We start from the raw sequence: 24,217 nt of genomic DNA, 5'->3' as shown, positions 1-24,217 counted from the left end.
GACTTCATTAAAATCAATGCACAGCTCCCAAATACTATTTGATTAATTGTTTGAAAGAAAGTTAACTCTTAGAAAGTAAACTCAAGTGCCTGAACAAAACATCCTCAAAACATATTTTAAAGTTGTTTATTGATGGTGGTTATAAGTAAAATGTGAGCATTCAAAAATATAGTAAGGTACAGAAATTATTGACAACATTATTTTTGTATTTGCTAATTCCCTTTCTTTTGAGCTCAAAGACAAACCATTTTTTTAATCTCTTGTTTTCATAAATCTCTCTAAAGCTTATATTTTTTTTTTAAATATAGCTTTTTCCCAAGAAAAAAAATTACTTTTTTTTGTTAGAAAGATCATGAAGAGCAATGTCTGTCTTAATAATTAGATTGTCAAAGCCATTGGACACATATTTAAATTTGCATTCTTTAGTTATTTATATTTTCCTTTAAAGAAAGGAATATTACAAGAATGTACTGTCAACAGAAAATTTAATTTAAACCCAAGGGACTATTTGCCACTTTTTCACCTTTTCTTCTTTATATTTTAACATTTTCCTGTGGTGTTGTGATCACAAATAACAGCACTGTCTTGGCATAAGAACTGCAGAAACAAAACTTGATCGGTGTTTATTCATTGTCCAAGCTGAAGAAAATGTAGAGTGCAAAAGGCACATGCATTAGCTATAAAAATTCTGTCAGCTTTAATAATTTATGCTATTATTAGTAACACTGTTTGAGCAGGCATGTTTCCTGGGATTCTTTATAAACAAGGCAGAGTCCAAAATTAATGTATTTTCTCTGGTTAATCTTTGCATGAAAGTAACAAATTAGTTTAACATTTAAAAATATTAATGTTTCTATATAGACCTCCTCAAACTTACTTGCTAGTATTTTACCTTTCTCAGAATGCCTTAATCTTTTCTCTTCAACAGAGCCATTCCTGCTTACTTTATATTTAGGTCATAATGAGTTACCTGCTTTGGTGAGTCATTGTGCTGCTATTGACAATCCTCATGATTTATAATGAAGTATTATTTTTAAGTGTCAAATTATCTTACCATTCTGCAGTCAAACATGATACTTTCTGCACTTTGAAATGACAACTGGCCACATTTCTGTACTTGGATTTGCTGCAGAAGCAGCTACAGTCCATGTGTAAATATCCACTGCTTTTTTCTGTTTCTAATAAAATAAAGCCAGGCTTTCCTGAAGAGTTAATGGTCACCTCCTAGATTTGATTTTATGCTTAGTGAGCTGAATAATAAGACTGGTCAGGAATTTTACAAGATGTTATTTTTTTCACAAAATCCTTGGCAATAAGACAAATTTATCAGAGCTTTCATTGGAGTGAGAAGCTCAGAAAGTGTGTCAGCCCTATTTAGAAGCATTATCTGAGACGATCTTTCTGCCTGCTGCAGAGCGAAGGACCTGATGGTCCTGGATTATGTCCCTTTGAATCTCTCTTAGTCTGGCTTAAGCTAATTTTCCAAGAGATTCTTATTGCCCATCTTCATACCTAGGTTAATGTAAGGAGTGCAGTTTCCTCAGCAGCTCAGGAAACTTTTTTTCCCCCTCACTCCAGTTTGCTTGAAATCTCAGATTTCCTAGGTCACATAGAATTTGTGAAGCTCATTTTGCAATTCATATTTTTTTTCTTTTATTATTTATTTGTGCAGTAATGATTTTCATCATCCATAAAGTTTTACTGCATAAAGGGATAAGCACATGTAGGAAGAATGGGATGGTCAGCAGGATGGCAAGGATAATGGAGAAAAATGCATTCTGTAATGCTGGGAAAAAGCTGTGTAGAGGAGCATTGTGATGGAATAATGAATAACTCTACACAAACAGTTTTATAGCAGTCAAAAAAGCATATTAACATCAGGAATTATTAGGGAAATAATAGAAAATAAAAGCATTACCATTCCCTCTTGAAATGCTTGACTTCAGCAAGGCTTTCAACATTGTCTCTCACAACATCCTCAGAGGCAAACTGAGGAAGTGTAAACGGTGAGATGGATTGGGAACTGGCTGAACAGCATAGCTCAGAGGGTTTTGATCAGTGACAGAGGGTCTAGTTTAAGGCCTATCACTAGGGGTGTCCCCAAGGTTCAATACTGGCACCAGTCTTGTTTAACTTATCCATTAATGACTTGGATGAGAGGGCAGATGCCTCCTCAGCAAGTGTACTGACAACACAAAGCCGGGAGGAGTGACTGATAACCCAGAGAGCTGTGCTGCCATTTAGAAGGACCTTGACAGGTTGGAGAGATGGGCAGAGAGGGACCTTCTGAAATTCAACAAAGGCAAATGCAGGGTCCTGCACCTGGGGAAAAATAACCCCAGGCACCAGCAATGGCCAGCAGGGTGCCTTGTGACCCAGAAAGCCAACAGGATCCTGGGGTGCCTTAGGAAAAGCATTGCCAGCAGGTTGAGGGAGGTGATCCTGCCCCTCTGCTCAGCCTGGTAAGGCCATATCTGGAATGTTGTGTCCAGTTCTGGGCTCTCCAGTACCAGAAAAATATAGAGCTCCTGGAGCAGGTCCAGCAGAGAGAGACAAAGATGATTAGGACACTTAAACATCTCTTACAAGAACAGGCTGGGGAAGCTGGGCCTGTTTAGCTTGGAGGACAGATGAGATGGGACCTCATCAATGCCTATAAGTATCTGTAGGGGCAGTGTCAAGAGGATGGATCCAGGGTCTTCTCAGTGGTGCCAAGCAGTAAGACAAGAGGCAACAGGCAGAAACTGATGTACAGGAAGTTCCACATGAATATGAGGAAGAACTTCTTTACTGTGTGGTTGACCAAGCACTGGAATCTTATGGAATGTGCTCTAGGATGACCCTGCTTGAGCAGGAAGGTTAGACCAGATGACACACTGTGGTCATAGAATCATAGAATCATAGAATCAGCCGGGTTCGAAAGGACCTCCGAGATCGTCGAGTCCAACCCTTGATCCAACACCGCCGCGGTTACTAGACCATGGCACTGAGTGCCACATCCAGTCTCATCTTAAAAACCTCCAGGGACGGAGAATCCACCACTTCCATGGGCAGCCCATTTCAATGTCTGATTACCCTCTCTGTAAAGAATTTCTTCCTAATATCCAACCTAAACCTTCTCTGGCAGAGTTTAAGTCCCTTCCAACTTTACCCATTTTGTGATTTTGTGACAGTCCTGCTATCTAGAACTGTGCCACATTTTAAATAGGATATAGTGGAACTGAAGAAAGTTTAAAGAACAGTTTTTGAGGTGATGAAAGACATGGAACAGATTCTATGTGAGACATGGCAAAATGGACTAGAATTCTGTAAAAGAGACAAAGGAGGGCAAAATAATGGAAGTCTATAAAAAACCACGTTATAGAAATAATGAATAGGAATTGATCAGATTTTGGTGTATCTATCTACACAAACATTAGAAAGTAAAAAGTGTGGGTATCAGGACACAAAAGTAAATACTTTTTCAGAAAGCACATGGTTATACAAATGGATGCTAGACAAGTATTAGGAAGAGTAAACCAATAAGATGTATTAAATATAAATCTACTTCAGGCTCAGAAATTCATCTGAACTGAAAACAGTCAGAGACTGAACCTAGCTACAGAAGAAGCATAAACAGTTGACAAGCTCTAGTTCTTTGTTGTGTTCATATAATTCCTTCTAGAAAAAAAGAATATCTGAACCAGTATCACCATCCTTATGCTGAACCATTCATCATGATAAAAGCAGTTACCTGGGTAACCTTGTATCAAAAACTGAGGAGACAATCTAGCAGAATGAAAAATTATCAAGAGTATCACAAAAATAACATCCCAATGAAGTCTTAAGTTGAAAATACTAGAATGTAAATAAATGCATTATTATTATTATGCTTTCGTTCTTTTCCTATATTCTTTCCTATATATCTACTCTCTGCTACTGTAGTAAAAAGATATTGAAGTCTATGGATCCATGGTTTTCTTAAAAAGACCATTCTTATGTTCCTGTTAGGTTGTAGGGACGAGAAACATTAGCAATATCATACATTATAGGGAATATGTTGACCAGATCTTCCAAAGGACTAATTGTCCTAAGTGAGACACTTCCAAGTGAAATGAAAAAAATTATGATAGCACATTGACAGCACAAATGATAGCACATTGATATGAAAAGAAAATGGAAAGAACAAACACAAAACTGACTTTGTTAGACATGAAGAGGTTTCTTTGTTTTTCTAAAAGAATTTGTGAGTTAAATATGAAAAAAAGTGATTGAATAAAGCACAAAAAAGAAAATGAGAATCCATCCCACAAAGCATGAGTAATGTTCAAGACAAACTCTTAAATACTGAACATTGATGGTGGTGGAGCTAAGAGAACATAATTAACTCTGTCCTAATTGGATTGGTATCTGCATACCGAGTGGGATATTTTAATTTTGCTGGTTCCAGATAGTTACACAGACAGTTACATTAATAATTTCTGTTTATCAAATCTAATAGTTAAAACCCCCCCCAAAGCAAACAACAAACCCAAACTTCAAGAAATCTCTCTTAATTCAAGTGGTGCATAAGGTTGTTGAGTCGGTGGAGATGTTTTCCAATAACATAACAAAATAATAAACAATTCTACAGATGGTCTAGAATCCTGAAATAAAAACTCTATCAAATATGCCCACTGGCACTCTAACAGACACCTTGCACTACCATAGTACAAATACCTAAGTAATAGTAGGATTCCACACTATTCACCGCTAATGCAGACATAATGCAGAAATAATTTATTTTCCTGTTTTTGGAACAGTTTACATACTGCCAATGTAAAATAAGACAACTAGAAAACAGTTTATTCCTCTTCCTGCAAAGCACGTTTCAAAGTTAACCTTCATGACAGGAAAACGCAATGAACAGAAATATTTGACATGAGTGCTATAGACATATATATTCAAACATGGGCACTCATATACAACTCTGCTTGGTATGCACGCATACAAATTCTTGTTTCTCATTGCCACACCTTCTAGACTAAGTTTCTACCTCTTAAATTACTTTGAACAGCTGAAAAAATGCTTGCTTTCTTCGTTATTTGTGTATATGGCCAAAGTTTTGATGTCAGAAGGGAATTCGATCAGTGTTTGAATCCTTGATATAGCTACTGTAGCTATTAAAAAATTGACATGTTAATGGTCACTGCAACTTCTTTTGCATCAACTAATTCTTTACTTATAACCCCAAGATTTAATATAGGAGAACATCTTCTAGATGCCTAAGCTGAAATTGCAGAATACAAATACAGAAGCAGAGTAAAACCTAAAAGCAGGGAGATAAGCCAGACCCTCAAAACAGCTCACTATTTTTTTATTTTCCTAGAATTCATTTTTCTGATTGGTTGAAGAGGAACTTCCACTTATTTTCACCTCAATGTGTCAGAATTTTGCTAGTAAGTGTTTTCTAGTAAGCGGTCATGAGGATTGTTTTTGGGTTGTTCGGGTTTTTTTGTGGTTTATTTCTTGTTTTTGTTTTTTTACGTGCTGTTTTTCATTACAGACTTGGGAGCATTTTCTGAGAGTGCTGCATAGGCACTAAATAACTTTAAATTTTGGCTTAGTATTAGCCTAGATCTGGTGCTAGAGAAATCAGTGAAGTGGGAGCAAAGACAGTTTCAAATATCTTTCGCCTATTCGTCATAGACGTAACCAAATGATAACTCAGTTGAAAATCTGAGAGTTTACATTCATAGAACTCTGTGTCTTCTATGTTCTAGAGTTCAGAGTATTTTTAGTTTCATGCTCCAGAGTCATATAGACATTTTCATGCGCTCATATCTTAATTATATTGGTTTGTTCTCTTTCTTTCTAGAGGATCTGTACCTAAGATTAAAATTGTTGTTCAAAGCACATATAAGCAAGAGGGTGATTTTAGAGTTCATTATCTAATTGATCAAACAACCTGCTAATTAAATGTATGTGGTCCTAATCAAAGTAGAGACATAATGCAGCAACACAGTGAAACTGTCAGCTAGGTGCGTGAAACTCAAACCATCAAGGTGACTGGAACTCACTATGTTACTTAATTACATTTAAACTAAGATTTTCAAAGAAGCCTAGCAGGGAGACTTGGCTGTGTATCCTAAGTTGCTCTGGATATGTAAGACTTGACCACGATCTTGACTCAGCACATTTGAGACCAGTGTAAAATCTGGGCTGAATTTTCTAAGTGAACGGTCTTCTTCATGGTTTCACAGTCAAAGCCAGACATACAAATATAGTATGTTTCTATTGTTAAATAAAAAACCCTCTTGTTTCTATTGTTTAAAAGTAATGAGCTGCAACAAGCTGCAACACAAACTGCCTTATGCTCTCTCTTAACTCTAAAGCAGTAGCATTTTCTTTTCCATTAAGGCCTAGCCCCATTCTGAAAATACAAACAAATAGCTGACTAACCTCTATACATCTGATAATGTTAATGACTCGTATAAAAAGAAAAGAAGATGGGGTGAAACTACTGCATTCTCCACATGAATAGAACTTTTTCCAATGATAACACAAAGACTTATACAAAGCAACTGTATCCATTGAAAAAAGATTTAACAGTCTAGATTGATAACCTGGGTTGGAACCAGATAAAATATATTGTTAGGTCTATCTGAATAATAATAGATTGATCTTAGTTATTGAAGACTAATCTATTTGATCTTAGTTATTGAAGACTAATCTATTCAACCAAGGCTAATGTATACTTTACATTCAAATGTCTCTTATGCGAAGGTGAACTTCATTATTTTTAATTACAGTTACTGAGTATATTGCAGTAACATGTGGAAGTCCAAATCATGATGGTAATGCTGTAAGAATCTTACCCCAAAATTGACCTTAAAAGTGAAGACAGACATAAGATGATTTGTTTAATCCCATGAAAAAATCAGAAGCACAGGTATGACCCAAAGTCTGTGGCATCAGTCTTCTGCTCTAACTTGCGGGCAAAACTCCAGTTGTTTAATGATGTGGATAAAAACTCTAAGGCATGACTCTGCCTGGTGTCACTCTTGGTTAGTGACGAATTGTACATTGCTTCAGTGTAGAGTGCCCTGGAGCCATCTTCAGGCTTCCCTATTATTTTATAGAGCGGCATCTTCAAAATACAAGAAATTTGCCACTAATGATGGTCATGCACAGTTGCCGCATATCCCCTAATTGGCTGAGTATTTTCAAACTACTTACTACTATCGAAGATACATAGCGATAACCTCCAACAGGGAGAAGCATCTTCTGCAGAGAGGACATTTGCAGTCATTTGTCTAGGTACAGTAAAGATCTCCAGTTGTAATTCATATGGAAGTATTTCCATAATTCAAAATATGATGGTTCTCACACTGTGCCTCTCAAAACAGAAATGAAATAGATAAAATGGTTTTATAAACTTTAAATAAATAAAAGTAGGTTCCAGAGTAAAGATCTAATCAAATTCACTTCAATGTGAATAGAATAGGAGGTAAGAATAGGAAAATAAAAAAATTTGAAGCCTATGTTTTTATGGAGACTTTGAAGTGAAGCCAGACTTAAGAAGCTCTACCTTTCTAATTGTGTTCTCGAACATGGCAATTGTTCCTCACAGGAAACATCAGCTGGCTGTAAACCAACTTCCTTCGGAGATTAGTTCAATATGTCTACTACTAGCTCCCCAAACTTGACTGACATTTGAATCTCAACCATTTTGGCTATATCCAGCCACTGGATCTGAGACTCCTGTCAAATTCAGTGACATTTCATAAACTCCAAAGGCTGTTACATTAACAGAAATTACAACATAACCCTTTTAATTCAACAAAAATTTCCATGGAAAGTTCACTTGTACATCAGGAAGAAAGCACATACAGTAATATACGTTTCAATAGGTATATGAACTAAAATATGAAATTCCAATTTTGTTATCAAAGAAATTTCATATCTGACTTGTAGTTTTCAGAAGCAGCAGGCCATTAATCATCCATGCTACTCAATTCCCAGCAGTCTTTTCAGTTCCTTACTTTTACTTTTGAGTTATTTTTACAAGGAAATGAACCGAATTACTTTGTCTAAAAGCAAAAAAAAAAAAATAAAACATATCTTAATAAGTATGTGCAAAAAACCTAAAAAAAATAAAATCTTGCAGCTTTTCTTTAGGTATGATAAGTCTAGCAAAAAGAAGCATTAGTTCAGAAACAGAAGTTGTCTGTTCCAAAAATTTACAACTCAAGGACACAGATTTCGGGAAGGAGCTTCATCTGGTAAATCTATAAAGTTTTAAAGTATTAAAATTGGCACAAGTTGAGAGGCCTTATGCAGATTTAGCCAAAAGACTCTGTAAGAAGTTTTCTTTACTTCACAAATACGGAAGCCAAGGAAAATTCAAGGAATTGGAAGGGTATGTAAAATAGACAACACCAGCAATTTTAAGAGTCAAGCAACAGTCTTCATATCATAGTACCTGAACTATTTCTTTAGCAAGAACAATGCCTTCACTTCATAATGTTTGGCTATGTATGAGACAGAGGAAGTATCACTGTTTTTCTGTATTCTCCAAGGTGTTTCTTTAGGGAGCTACCAACTTTGCTTGTTCCAGGAACCCCTTTTGCAATGTTGAAAATCTTAGGAGTTCTTTAGAAAGAAGCCAAAGAGAAAAATCTATTTTCCTCATTTTGATGACAAAGGATTGCCATTTTAGGGTTACCATCTCCCTAGATGTTTTTAGAATTTCATTTTATAACTGTCCCTCCAGAGGTTTTATAAGAGAAAAATGTTTAAATCCTCGAGTACTTCATAAATTCATTACAGTTACTGAATATATTGCAGTAGCATATGGAAGTCCAAATCATGATGGCAACGCTGTAAGAATTATACCCCAAAATTGACCTTAAAAGTGAGGACAGATGCAAGATGATTTGTTTAATTAAATTATCTTATATAGAGCGAGAAAGATTTAAAAAAAAAGAATTAGTATAGGTGCACAGGTAGCAACCCGCAATGATGAAGCCTGAGCAGTTTCACTGAAGTCAATAGTTTACAAAAGAAAAGCCATTGCCTAATTAGAAAAGGATTTTTTATTTGATTTTGTCTAGACTTCCGCTAATATACATGACATCAAGAAGGCAGGAACAGAAGAGTTGTCTCTTGCTCCCACTCTATGCCTTTGCCAAAATGTCACCTTCCTTTCTGTTATGAAAAGAGACATCCAGCCCTCAAATTCCTACTTTATTAGATTTTACAGCATTGAAGTGAGCACAGGTATTTATTGCACCAACATGGCAAATGTCTAGGCTGCTGTTCCCCTTTGCAAATACACAGTACAAACACAGAAGCAAAGCAATCTCCCTTATGCTATTGTACTGAAATGTGGGCACTCCAGCAAAACATTAACAGTCATATTTTAAAACATATTGAGGATGTTACAAAGGAAAATAACATTTGGAGTTCCTATAGTTTGGAACTGTAACTTAAGGGTTGGAAATAACACATTGTGAATATTTCATTATATAATCATGATTTAATTACTTGGATGTTCTTTTGAAAGGGGACATTAACTCTCCTGTCTCTAGCCAAAGAGGACCTAAAGCAGGGAAAGGTGGGATGCCTTGGTGCAGGCACATCAGTGGCAGAACAGAGAGAATTCATATCTCTGGCTTACAGCTCAGTTTATTTCCTTCATAGCAGATTCATTATCTACTAAAGGGGGGAGTGGATTCATCCAGATCAGTGAGTACTTGGACTTGTCTTAGTCCAGCAACCTGCATTTTACATTACTTCACAGTTTTCACACAGTGCAAAATGCCCCAACAAACGAGAACAGTTTTCTCTCCTTTTGAAAAGCAAATGATCCTTGTATGATTTGCAGATGCTGCATTAATTATGAAAAAATCTATTTACTCATGATTTTTCTAAGCTAGTCTAAAAGTAAAACCATTTAAACGTTGATTCAGTTTCAGTGCCCAGGAGAACTACCCCCAAGGAATCCCAGCCACTGACTCACTTGAAATAGCCCTTGTAAATTAGCAAGCATTGCACAAACACTGCTGGCAAATTCAATCATTTCTGTGTCATGCTGCATTGTTATCTCCCGCTCACTTAAAGAGCTGAAGTTCATTCTCTCTTAATTCGATGTAGGCTAGTGAGATGATAGGAATGACTTTGGTTAAGTAGCACTGACTCTATTAATATTTAACTAAAGAGAATAATAAAAATAGAGCAAAAATACTTAGAAATTAAACTATCCCTTGCATGGTGTTTCCTCATGTTCTCTATTTTTTAATATCTATCATCTCTTCAACAGTATTTTTCCATTTAAAAAAAAAATCCTTTGTGTGAAATGTAGAGCTGTTAGAAGAAAGAAATGCAAAAGATCAAGGTTCAAGCTACAGTATCTCTAATGTCTCTGAATCTCTATGGGCTTTTACAGAATTAACCAGGGTCAGATGCTTTTGTCTAGGCCCAGACATCAGCACTCATTAAAATGTTGCTATAAAAAAGCTTTCAGAAATCAAAGCCTTGATAAAATAATATCAATCTCTTGTTTATTCTTTGGTTTCTTCCCAAATCACAGGAAACTGAGAAAAATATTCAAAACTTTAATATCACGTATATTCCTCTAAGAATAAAGGAAATAATATGTGAAATTATCATGTGATCTGCTTGTCAAAAATAATTATATCCCTTTAAAAACCTGAATTACACCTGCAAGCAGCCATTTCTGACTTCAAACTTTATATCTGAAGGATAAAAAGTTAGATTTGAAAATTTATTATCATCTTTTATAAAATAATTCCTAAATTTTAGATTTCATGAATTCATAAGTACTTTGATCATGACATAAATTTATCTCACTGACTTATATGGTTACATAAATAAATGTTTAAAATTAGCTGAGGGACTACTGCAAATTAAATATAAATAGAGAAAAAAGACTGTGTTGCTTTTTTTTTCCCCCCAAGATTAGGAGACAGTTTGTAGTTCACAGCAGGGTTAAAAATGTTAACTCTCAGTGGAGCAGCAAGGGTATAATTAAAATTTGCAGCTGTTGTGTTTCCAATATTTGTAAAGGTGTATGAACGATATGCAGAATAATTCTTATTACAGTATTACAAGTGTTATTCTTTGACAGTCTATTGATATTTACCCCATTTTATTCCCTAAACTCAAATAACTCGAATATTGTTCTCAGGTATATTAAAAAGGTTCTGCCTCTTCTTCACAGCAATTGGTGATGTCTATATTTGTATAGATAAGTAAATTTTCATTAATCCTTTCTTGACTGATAAATAGAAATTATTAAGAAGTAGTTGGGCAGAGAACTATAGTCTCAGTTGTCTGCCTCTCCTACAGCTCTAATGAAAAGTACTTACAACAGCCATGCTTTCACTTATATATATGAGATGTACTTACGTTGTGAGGCTAGATTCTTGTCACATACAGAACTGGAGTAAATTTTAATAAAGAAAGGAAATTAAAATGGATAATTTGCTGGAGAAGTGGGCCCATGTGAACTACATGAAGTTCAACAAGGCCAAGTGGAAGCTCCTGCACCTGGGTCAGGGGAACCCCTTGTGTCAATCCATGCTCAGGGATGAAAGGATTGAGAGCAGCCCTGTAGAGAAGGGCTGGGTGTACTGGTGGATGAAAACTGAACAAGAGCCAGCAGTGGATGCTTGCAGCCCAGAAAGACCACTGCATCCTGGGCTTCATCAAAAGCAGCATGGCCAGCAGGCCAGGAGAGGTGATTCTCCCCCTCTACTCCACTCTCAAGAGATCCCACCTGGAGTAATGTGGGAATATTTCATGGTACCAAAAAGTATTAATAATTCTCCACATGTTCAGGAAGTATGCCTCACCTGTAAATAACATATTTTCACTGCATGCTTCTAAACTGCACACAAGGTTGAAAGGAAAATAATCTACATTTTTCAAGAGGCCTATTTTATAATTAAGGACTCCAGTAGTTCATATGGAAAATGAATAAAAGATCTTTAAAATTCTCTTTGATACATCTATGCACAGGAAACAATCATTACTTAAAGAAGGAACTGAGATATGAAAGAATTTAGTTATAACCCGTAGAATGAAGCAGTATGTTTGGGGACAATAAAACAAAGTAGCATTCCCAAATCCATATAATATTGGGCTGAAACCCGGGAAATAAAATAAATTTATTGCTATGACTATTGCATATTTATAAAACACCTTACAAATGGGAACTTCAAAGGATTTTTCAAAGGATTCATTAATTAGATCACAATAATCCAGTGAATTAAGTATTGTAGTATTCATTTTAAAGACCATTAAACTTAGGCATGGACAGCTTACATGACATATCCAAGAGCGTATAATACAAAACAGTGGTAAAAAAAAAAAAATTGGGCTGCTTGGTTCTCTTTAAAACTAAGAGCTGAGACCAACTTTCTTTTATGAGGAATACAGTAAGGAAAAATATAGGTTTTATGCATGAAAGAGGGTTTTGACCATCATAGATTTAAAAGTAAGTGCAGTAAAGAATCAAAACTCAGTGAGGAGCAATGAGCTTACTGAGCCTGGAAAACATGGAATGTAAAGAACAAGTTCTATATCTGAAGTGTGATTCAGTTATTAACTGAGACAGGAACGTAATATGAAATGGAGGTGGCATAGAATCAGTACAGGAAATCACATACAATATTGGGATTATTTTCATGGTAGACATTTTCTAGATACCCACCTGATCGGAAGAGGCAAATGAGGTGGAATGATAATTGAAATGCAAAAGAGGCAGATGAAAAGATGACAGAGATTGCAATCAATAGGAGGTTTCAACGGCTGCCCGGGTAAGTGCTGGAATCCATTAAATTGGATTAAAAAATATCACCATTGAAGCAGCCAGTCAGGTTCAGTTTATAGTAGTTTGGTACAGTGGATAGGTCATGTTTTATTAGGATTAGTTCTGTTTCTTTTTAACATAGTTCCCAGAATATCATGTAAGAAGCGATACAGTTACAATTTTCACAGCTTGTCAGGTTTCTTCTATGCACCACTGTAATTTTAAATACTTGTCCACAGCATATATTTTTGCTGCAGCTATCCTTGCAGCAATGTAATTGCATCTCCCACACTACATATATCACTTCAGAAAGCAGTTAAAATTTTAAAATTCCAAATCTCTAAAACTTGATTACCACAGAGCTTTTTAAGAAGCTCATATAGAAGCTCATCTTGTTTTCTTCTACTCGCCATCTTTTCCATTCTATTGAATTCTAGATATTAACCACTGATAAGTTGCTGCTTGCTGTCCATATAACTCTCGTCACCACCTTTACAGTTCCTCTTCAGAACAACACACGTTTTGAAGACATGCATTAAGACAAGCTATTGTTAAGCCACCAACATCAAATCAAAGTCTCTATATTCATTTTTCTTGTTTCATCCAAAAGGAAAAAGGTAAAACACTATATTTTTAATATTCCCTCTTATTTTGTCATCATTTGTTTTAGAGGCTCTAGTTTTCCTGTGGCCAGCTTTTTGCATGTGGGAGTCATGAGTAAAGCAACACTAGTCATTCACTTGTCAGTTAAGTACATGTCCAGGTGCTTTATGAGCTCAGGTGTAAAAGGCACTTTAACCAGAGAAAATGAAATGCATATGGGAAGATTATTTAAAAATAATTTTCTACAATCTTGGTTTCAAAATGCAGCCAATTTCTCCTCTTAGATATACATTATGCCGAATAGCTGGGCCTTCGGACATAAAAAGTTATGGATTCAGCACTAAGCTAGAGATCTGGATTTTGGAAAGCACTGGTCACCCAAAAGCCCCACAACTTGAAACTGAGCATGAGAGTACTTAGACCCTCACAGTATCAGATAGTCTTATTACTTGAAGTGCTACAACAAAATTTCTGTGAAAGCCCTGGGGCTCATAAAAAGCAAATATTTAATGGAAAAGCAAATGAATTGCTGTTCAAACAGCAGGGATGTGTTGGAGTGGTACAATGCCCTACAGGAGTTGACTTTGGTCTAAGGTTTAACCTTTCTGACTGATTTTCTTGGGGTTTTCTCCTGTTTCTTCCAAGTTATATCTGAACACCTTCCACATCATATGGATTGTAGTAGCAGAAATTTTCAAATTCATTTGTTATTTGAACATATTATGTAACTCAACACACTGACAGAAAAGAAATCAGGAAGTAAAACATAAGAGAAGAAAAATCCCTTGTATTCTCCAGAAAGGTAAAGGCAAATACTGCATGACTGAACCAGCCATTTAATGGCTCATTTCAAATCATAGTCATATCATGTAAGTATCAAATTTTACCTTGCTATTAACTTGAAAAAAGAAATTAGTGAATATATCTCATTTTATTTCAGCATACCAAGACCACACTCTGAATATTGAGGGATGTCTTGCAGCACTGGAAAGAGCTTAGAATTTCTGATGGGAATCATTTACTGTGATAAGCAATAACAGCAAGAACATTTGAGATGGAGCCAGTTTGGAATCAGCTCCAGAGAAATGCTGAGAAAGAATTTAAGCATGCATTTTAGGTCTATATGCCTCAATGGGTAATAAAAGTAAAACCAAACAAAACTAAACCAGTCAACCAATCAATCAAAACCAACCAACCAAAAAAACATTCAAACAATCAAAAAAACCCCAAACAAAACCAAGAAAACTAAAACAAACAAAAGAAAAAAAAAGAGAGAATCTATAGTCTTGTTTGTCCACTGATGGGGAAGAATACCCATTCTTTGTAAGTGATGTGATCACAAACTCTAGGCTGGAAACCCAGGCCAAAGTTTTCAGCACCTTACATCATCCCCACCAAATATGAAATCCCTAACAAGTCATAGTCCTTACAGTGGAACGGGAGCCAGCTCCTTCTATAGCAACAGTGGTTTGACGTAATTGTATAAAACATGTGCTTCTGCCAGTAAAATACACTACAAAGAAAACTAAGAGCAAATACTACGTAAGAAGGTGCCATCTTTATGTCATTGCTTGTCATCCCTTGCATGAGGTTCTGTCTAATGGGATCTTGGCTTCCAACTACTTGTGCCTAGTTAACTTGAACTGCTTAAAAAGCTTTATGCATGGCTTCACATTCCTGCCATAAATCTCCTGGTAATATCAATATTGCATGTTTCATTCCTCCTGAGAATGATAGTGTTCCAAAGGAGAGCAGAGTCATAAGAGAAGAGCAGATGACACATTTTATGCACAGAAGGGTGGCATCTGAGACCAAGAAGGGCACTTATTAGTACTGTTTTCTATAACTGTGGGTCATAAATCCCTTGGAGGTCGTACAAACGTTAAAAAAGAGAGCTATCAGTGACCAACAGCTCAGTTCCTGCAGGGCTGGGGAATAAGAGACACTATTTTTACTAACTCCAATTTCTACACTTCCCAGAAAGCTTCAAATTACCTTTAATTGCTGGAAACAGTTTAGCTCCTCCAAAATGAGAAAGTCAATAAGCACAGTTGTTTTTCACTCTCCTGTCCTGGGGGGGACTTGTTAATACTGACTGGTGGAGATCACTCCAAAACAGATGAGCTGAGACAGCCTTTACCTTTCAGAAAGTTAGCTAAATGTAATCACTAAAGTAAACGATCTGGGGAGAGATGGTAAGGAAATAGACCATTTTTTCACAACTCTTTTGGCAACTGTCTTTCTCAGGAAGATCCTGCCTCCTGTATCCCCAGGCATTTTTCCATCCCCTGAACATGCATTTGGTTGTGCTGGTACAATTCCACTCACTGCAGAGATTTCTGAGGAACCAGGTTATAACTTCCAGGTTAATAACAAACCTCCCTGTAAAGGCAGAATACTTTTAAAATAGGTCTTTCTCTTTCATCATGCAACCCCATAAACAGTCATAGGGCAAGAAACAGGGACAGAATAAACTTAAGAAAAATGAGCTGCTCTATCAGGACAGAGTGGAAATAGAGACAGGGGACACAAGGACAAGGCTAATTACTAACTAGAACACCAATCTGGAAGACAGAATGACGGAGGGTGTGTGAAAACCACCGTACGTATCTGGAGTACAGAAGGACAGGGTGAGTCAGCAACATAAGAAACAAAAAAATCATGATTTGATGCAAACAAAATCAATGAGATGATGGCAGAATTGTTTCCAAGAAGAATTTTTTCAGTGTTTTCATGAAGTCTTTAAAAGAATTGAATATGATGAGGCTATTGAAGATTGCAAGGATTGAACTACAAGACTAAGCGAATACAGAGGCATTGATTAAATGCAGAATAAGAGTACATCAAAGGAGACCAAAAACATCTCTTCAGAGTTGTGGGAGGAAAAAATTGGAAAGTTAATCAATTTTCTTTTAAAGTTATATAAACAATACCAAGATAAACCTAACCAAACCAAAGTCATATTATAAATGCATCCCTCTTTCTTTCAGAGAGAAACTGATTTATTCTACCTACTGCCAGATGAAAAAAATCAGGTTTAGGGATGAACCCTACTTTCTCAGATGCACTGCTGAGCTCAACTCAATAGTCTGCTTCCCCTCCATGTACAGATCTCTGGCTGTTTATACAGGAATTTCTGAGTATGCACTGAAAAATATTAAAATTCCTAGTAATAATAAGAAAAAAAAATATATTGTATCTGAAACACAAAAAATTTGTTTTAACTAAAAAAAAAAAGGCAGTTCTTTCAGTTGCAAAAACAAGCATTCAAAAATTATCACAAAATCTCTTTGTCTGCAGTTCGTTTTTTAAGTTTTCCTGTGCAATGAATGGTCTCAGTGGATGGTGAAGATAAGGAAAGGAATGACTAAAACATGATAGTGCACTTGAGGATAATATAATAATATTTATGTAGATGTATACAGTATAACCATTCTATCCCTCCCACATTTTACTGGAAATATAAAAAATTTTCTACCATAGCAATCCTTCAGATGAACTACACTCCTTTGGAAGAGGGGAAAAGAAGGGGGTGAAGAAATATGGCAAATTTGTTTTTCAGTAAGGTTTCAAAGAAAATGAAGAAATTAAAAAGTAGAGGTGTTAATAGATTGTGCATGCACATTTGTATTGCAATTTTCATAAGAGTAACACAGTAAAAATCATAAAAATCATAAAAATATGATTAAAATGGGAATAAAATAATAAATCTAAGTTCCAAATTAATTTACCATTAACAGGTTTTACAGAACTCATAAATTTACTTTCTTTTTAGTGCTCATTATAATCAATAAAGGTGTATATATAGAGAAGTATAAGGGTCAACACAGTTGTCTACATATCCAGTTCAATATAATTCCTTAACTGCACTAAATTCATAGGCATGACTAGGGAATACAGAGCCTCTTCAAGTGAAGAACATAGTGTATTATAATGAGACTGAATTTGTCCTTTTGATCTGCAAGGTACTGGAGATAATAACTGTGGTGTCTTTTGTATGACAGTGTGGCAGGCATGGTTCTGAGCACCATACATCAACGCTCTGAAACCTCCCTCTGAACCAACATAATTTACCTCTTTTTTTCCAAATAAAACTTTATTATAGCCAAGAAATAGCTCTTCTGCATTCTAAATCAGTCCTTCTCTTTCATTTCACTTGTTTACAACACTTATGTTTTATCTGTGGTAATGTGTAAATCATCAAAATGCATACATACAAGTTAATCAACACTCAAAAATTTTCTGTCAAAGCTAGTATGAAAATGAAAATGAAAGAAACAAAAATTCAAGTATATATACCTTCATATAGCTGAAGGGACAGGCAACCTGTTATAAAGGCAAAGCTCCAAAATCCCTCATGAAAGTCAGAGAGTATCTTTGCATCAGAATTAAGAGGTTTAAAAGCAGGTTATATTTACAGAGGTCCTTTGTTTTATGAAAATGCTATTTTTTTCCTATTTCTCTTGTTTGTTCTATGATCACTTCAGAGATTAAGAGTAGAAAATGACTGGAAAACACACTGAAATCTTCTAAGACCAAAAATGGAGGCTTTATCCTTCACTATAAAGATATTAATAAAATTTTCTCATCTGGGTGATCCCTAATTTAGTTTTTACAAGTTCTTTGATTATACTACTAAGTTGAAAATAGAGGCATGAATAATGTGATATTCTATGAGAACCTAGAATACTTTTTTTAGGAAGTCAGTTCAAAGCTTGATGGAATAAAGACTCCTTGTTATTTTATTCTGTAAACAGCATAGCTTACAGTTTTAATTCTGAAATTCTCATCAAACTCCACATTAGAGTCTACTACAGGAAATCCTCTGTTCACACTTGGCTCAGAAAAATATGAAACTTTGGCAAATAAGATAAGTAATGTCTAACATTCCACACTCATAAATGAAGGGAGCTGAAGAACACATTCAGCAAAATGGAACTGAAGATGCTGTGGATGTAATCTACCTGGACTTCAGGCAGATTAGCTGAAGGCTGGACTTCAGCCTTTGACACCGTCTCCCATTGCATACTCCTGAAAAAGCTGGCAGCTCATGGCTTGGACAGGGGTTAGGAACTGGCTGATGGCCGGGCCCAGAGAGTGGTGGTGAACAGTGCTGCATCCAGTTGGCGGCCGCGCACTAGTGGTGTCCCCCAGGGATCAGTGTTGGGCTTAATTCTATTTAATATTTGTATTGATGATTTAGATAAGTGGATTGAGTCCACCATCAGCAAATTTGCAGATGACACTAAATTGGGGGGGAGTGTCAATCAGCTGGAAGGCAGGAGGGCTCTGCAGAGGGACCTGGACAGGCTAATTCCAATAGGATGAGTGGCACAAGGCCAAGTGCCGGGTCCTGCACTTAGACCACAACAACCCCCTGCAGCGCTACAGGCTGGGCACAGAGTGGCTGAAGAGCAGCCAGTCAGAAAGGGACTTGGGAGTTTGGATTGACAGGAAGCTGAACATGAGCCAGCAGTGTGCCCAGGTGACCAAGAAGGCCAATGGCATCCTGGTCTTCCCTGGCCAGCAGGATCAGGGAAGTGATTCTTCCCGTGTACTCAGTGCTGGTGAGGCCACACCTCGAGTGCTGTGTCCAGTTCTGGGCCCCTCAGTTCAGGAAGGATATTGAGGTGCTGGAGCAGGTCCAGAGAAAAGCAACAAGGCTGGTGAAGGGACTTGAGCACAAGTCTTATGAGGAGAGTCTGAGGGAGCTGGGGCTGTTTAGCCTGGACAAGAGGAAGCTCAGGGGAGACCTCATCACTCTCTACAACTCTCCGAAAGGAGGTTGTAGCCAGGTGGGGGTTGGTCTCTCTTCCCAGGCAACTATCAGTAAGACAAGAGGGCATGGTCTTAAGCTGTGCCAGGGGAGGTTTAGGTTGGATATTAGGAAGAAATTCTTTACAGAGAGGGTAATCAGGCACTGGAATGGGCTGCCCGGGGAAGTGGTGGATTCTCTGTCCCTGGAGGTTTTTAAGATGAGACTGGATGTGGCACTTAGTGCCACGGTCTAGTAACCACAGTTGCAGTGGATCAAGGTCTGGACTTGATGATCTCAGAGGTCCCTTCCAACCCAGTTGATTCTATGATTCTATGCATGCCAAAAAGTTCAAGTAAAGCATTCCTAAGTAGATTAGTTTTATATTTCTCACACATCAGATTAAACCCCATGAAAATCCAATTTCATTTTTCATCTTCTAAAACATTATTCATATTGTGTTTTTAATCAAGTAAAAATAGGAGATAAAAAGATAAAAAATAAAACTATCATAAATGGTTGTACATTTGGTTTACTCAGATTTTTTTATTAGTCCTCAGTTGTTATTTGAATCTCACCAGCATGTTATACTGGAACAGTGGAAAGGTCATTAGAAAAACATTTCTGATGGCATTCTGTCTGAAGAAAAAAAGAAGAAAAAAAGCCCCTCAGAATATTGCAGAAGAAAAAAAGCCCCTCAGAATATTGCAGAAGAAAATAGCAAGGAAGCCAAATTTCCCAAACATGGAGTTAAGAAAAGATGCAAATCATCATCATTCGACCTTGAATTACTGTTCAAGAGATTCATTAGCTAGCACTGTCTGGTCCTCTGACTCTGACACAGCAGAGGCACAGCAATGGTGTTATTGCTTTGCACAAATTCCTAAACACAGGATATACTTTTTACCCTTTTGCTGCTAATCATGTTAATAAGACTTTTGATTTAAGCAAATGAATAATCATTGACTTTACTCTGCAACCATCCAGGATGCATAAAGTTTATATGCAACTTGAATTTGTTATTACTAACACAAATCAATCCAATTCGGTGTGCAAGCCTCATTTTTCAATTTTTTTTTTGAAACTCCATTTTTAAATGATCAGCAATTCAGTGTCAAGTGACAATTTCTACATATAGAGTACTTCTTTTTAATATTGGTGATTTTAAATACAACTTTTAGCTGCAGTAAAGGAATGGATTATGGTGGCTCGCAGACTTGCCACCAGTGGATATTTGCCAACATTAATAATTATTGTGGAACTCAGCAAGTAGTCGCAATGCTTAATATATACTTAGAAGTGACCAGGACAGGAGAAATAGGAAGATCTCTTACTTACAAATCAAAGCCTAGAGGAAACTGTATGGTACCAAAACATTAGTATTCCTAGAAATATTTGTGCAACTGGACAATATTGTCTACTTTAGCTATTAACCCCTTGCTATAAAAAGTGCTGCTTTGTTTTTAAGACAGTGTAAGGACTGAAGAGATGACTATTTCAGCCTCTGTCTATGTAACTCCTATGACTAAGACAGCTTTTCTCGGTTTAGACATTTTAAGATAATTTTCAATTCTACTATCTGAAATCCTCAAAGAACTATAAAGATATGCAATAATGAATTTAAATAGACTAAGTGGTGCTTTCTTTGATGAAAATGGCTCAGATTTCCTGATCAAAGACAGTAAGAAAGAGGTTCTACCCCCTAACTTTCTTAATGCTTCATCTCTGTCTTTGTAAAATTGGAGTAATGATCAAACAACAGAAGTTGCAAAGATAAAGAAATTACCTACTCAATTTCACTTCTACAGCTTCTAAACATGAAATCTTTCTAAAGAAATACATTTTCTATACATGTAATATTCAGAAAAGTTGAGGACTTCTGTGCTGCTTGGTTCTTTAATACATTAGCCAATGTGCTGCTATTTTCGTTCTGTTGTACTGTATTTTTCTTATTGATCAGAGGCTCACTGTGTTTAGTGTTACTTTATGCAATTAAAGGAGTGAATGACTGTGGGCTCTTATAATGAGCCCAGCAGAAAAAAGAAAAAAGTCATAGCTATAAATCAAGAGGATTAAATGAAGATATTGTAGCATCTGAATGATACAGAGCTCTCTTTTATTCTGTGCTCATATAGCTCTTTTCATAAACTATGAAAGGCATTGCCATAACATAAAAATGTTAGAAAACTATTGGAAATAATATTATGACAATATATAACAGCCTACTTGGCCAAGATAAACAAATGCTATAATATATCAGAAATATATTCACAGTTTAGTTCACCTCTGTTAGCTATTATGGTCCATGTTGTATAAAATCAGCCTTACATCTACTGCTCATTTGCTTTATATAAAAAGTGCAGGGATTACTCCCAAAATAATTTTTATTTCATTTTAAGTCAGTTCAAACATCTGTATGACCAAAATGAACAATGACTTACTGGATTAAAGTAATCTTCAGCCTAAAGAGGCACAGAAAATCCAGGTCTGCCTGGTGATGTGGGCTAACTTTGCCATCTGTTTCTAAGCAGGAAGAACAGAGGACTGTTCTACCAGAGGGAATTCCTTCCCAAAAGCTGTTATTTGGCATTCACATTTCCCATAATGATGCTTAACAGAGCAGGAGGAAGCACTCTCAGCACTTGTGTCTCAAGGTGTGCTCCGTTTCCACTACTCGCATACATATTCTTCTGACTTTTTACCTCTAGCATTGTAGACAGCCCTACTGTTTCCCCATGATGCATCTTGCTCCCCAACACAAGGCAGGTTTCAATACAAAAGAGAGTTATACCTATCAAAACTTGAAATTAAGGTTTTACAAAATGCAAGCAAACAGAGCGTTGCAAGAAAAAAAATAAAACCCAAACAAACCCTATAAAATACTGTTCTAATTACACATACGTTTCATTCACTCTCTCATGCAAATTTCCTTCAATGTGCTCTTGCTCAAAGGCCACATAGACATGAATTCAGCCCCTTCCCCTCATTTCATGAGGATCCATAAGAATAACTTCCATTTTCAGCTATTTGATAGGGGTTTAAACATCCTGGGGAGTTCTAGCTGCAGTCAGACACCTTGTATATGTAAGCTGTATTCATTTTGCTTCTGCAGTAATCATATTGCCTAATCCAGACTGGTCAATCTTCAGTTCTTACAGATTTCAATAACTTCATGATAAATGTTATACCAGACATTGGCTATAAATAAAAGTTGTTATGCATCTGATTTCTGGTATATTTACTTTTCACAGAGAGTTCACCCTCTATGACATACAAATGTCACCTCAATAAAAACTGGTCTGCTTGCTTGATGTATCTAGGAGTAAATTCTTTCCCTTCCCTTTACCGTGTTTTAATATGTTCTCTTTTGCCAGAAGAAATTTAAAGTAGTTTGGAGCCGATTTTTTTTTATCTATCAATTTTATGTTGCCAAATCAATAACTCATCATTTGCAATTCCCTAAGATGTCAAGGGAATTAAGGAAAAAAAATTACTATTTGGTCAGATCAACTCTTCTATTCCTAGTTTTATTTTACTGTAGTCAAAGCAAAATTTCCACTAAAGGAAATGTTAAAAATTGCAGGACATGATCCTGGAACAGTACAGTGACCAGAACACTCAGAGGAAGGTGATTGAACATCCAGTCTTACAAAGGGTAAATACCAGAAACTTTTCTTGTTCAGTATCAGTTTTCTGCCACCTGTCATAACAATTGGAGGAATTAAATGGGAAATCATAATTTACCGTAATAAGAGGAGCATAATTGGAAAGAAATTAAATAATAATAGGAAAAAAAAAAGAAAAAAATGGCAGATGAACAAAGACCAACCTACTGAGAGGAATAAAAGAAAGAAGTAAATAGAAAGACTGAATCATTGGCGTTCTGACACACTAAGAGGACCAGCTTTTTGATCAGTTTTTATGAAGGCAAAATTTCACATAGTAAGTTTAAACAAAAAGAATATAAAACATACCAAATGTATTATATACAGTGTTATCAGGTGTTGGAGAGAGAAACTTAAATTGCATTCAGCAATGCAGGTGAAGGCTGCCTGCATTGAAGGCTGCCTCTTTCATGTTTGATTTCTCAGACCATTTCAGGGATCCAATGGTCTATTCTTGTCGTAACACAGTCTAGTTTTTTTGTGATATATTGAAGGAATTGCTGCTAAGTTCTCCTGTCTCTATTTGACTCTTGAGGGTTATTGACTTTGGTTCTGCCTAAGGGTTATTTCTTCTAAGAAAAAACCCTAGAGATCTCCTGGTGCTGTCTTGCCTGCTAGCAATGGGCATTGCCAATTTTGCATGCACATGCTTTGTGACTGTAGTCTTATCAATCTCCAGCTATGTAGAGCTAGTTGTGCACACATAGTCATTCAAAACACAAGCTTTCTTCTAAGCATGGCTATCAGAATTGTTGTTAGGTGAAAAGAAACCTCAGGTTTGAGTTGAATAGCTCATTTCATCTGTTCCAAACTTTGGGATACGCCTCATTCTCAAATGGAGATTTTCATTATGTTTAAGAACATAATTAATTCTGAAGCTGTATACCCTTCACTTAATTTGAAAGGTTTGGATTTTCCCATAAATCATGGAACACAGCTGGTTTCTTGGCTGTTACGAAACAAGCAACAAAACCAAATCCAGCATTGACTACTAGGACTCTACTATAAATACAGTGAAAGGGGAACAGTGACTGAAAATTCAAAGCCATTCATCTTAAAATAGACCAAAAGAAAGTATCTATCAAACAGACCAGCAAAATGCTACCACTTGTAAACAGCCAAAGAAACGGACAGAAAGAGTTCTATTTGCTGGAACAACGTGAAATATTTGTGGTTCCCACCAGAAGCAGAATCTGGCCAGATTCAGTACTGATGTCAGATCAATACAATTATCATTAGATTCCACTGAAGATAAAAGCCTTTTACTGAAAATATAAATTACCTTTTACCATCAAGATTTCAAGTTATATTAAAACAGCACTCTTATTTTCCCTTGCCTTCAGTCAAAATGGCATTTCCAGAACAGTTCATATGAAACACAATTTAAACTGTGAATTA

At 36.2% G+C, this 24,217-nt stretch overlaps 2 protein-coding genes across 10 annotated transcripts in view; one reads left to right on the top strand and one right to left on the bottom strand.

Moving 5' to 3' along the window:
• LRRC4C (leucine rich repeat containing 4C) overlaps positions 1–24,217 on the bottom strand; it is a 496,561-nt gene that overhangs the window by 28,695 nt on the left and 443,649 nt on the right. The window lies entirely within an intron of this gene.
• Positions 12,760–19,383, top strand: LOC108493260 (the record flags this gene model as incomplete). Its single annotated transcript, XM_017806454.1, is given in 4 exon segments — positions 12,760–12,803; positions 15,647–15,764; positions 18,927–19,006; positions 19,008–19,383. Coding segments are annotated over 4 exon segments (618 nt in total), but the record flags the coding sequence as incomplete, so codon positions are not given.

Source organism: Lepidothrix coronata, unplaced genomic scaffold (assembly GCF_001604755.1).
Source record: "Lepidothrix coronata isolate B3197 unplaced genomic scaffold, Lepidothrix_coronata-1.0 Scaffold1, whole genome shotgun sequence".
Lineage (NCBI taxonomy): Eukaryota > Metazoa > Chordata > Aves > Passeriformes > Pipridae > Lepidothrix > Lepidothrix coronata.
The sequence above is the reverse complement of the archived record's forward strand: the minus strand, read 5'-3'. Positions and strand labels throughout refer to the sequence as shown.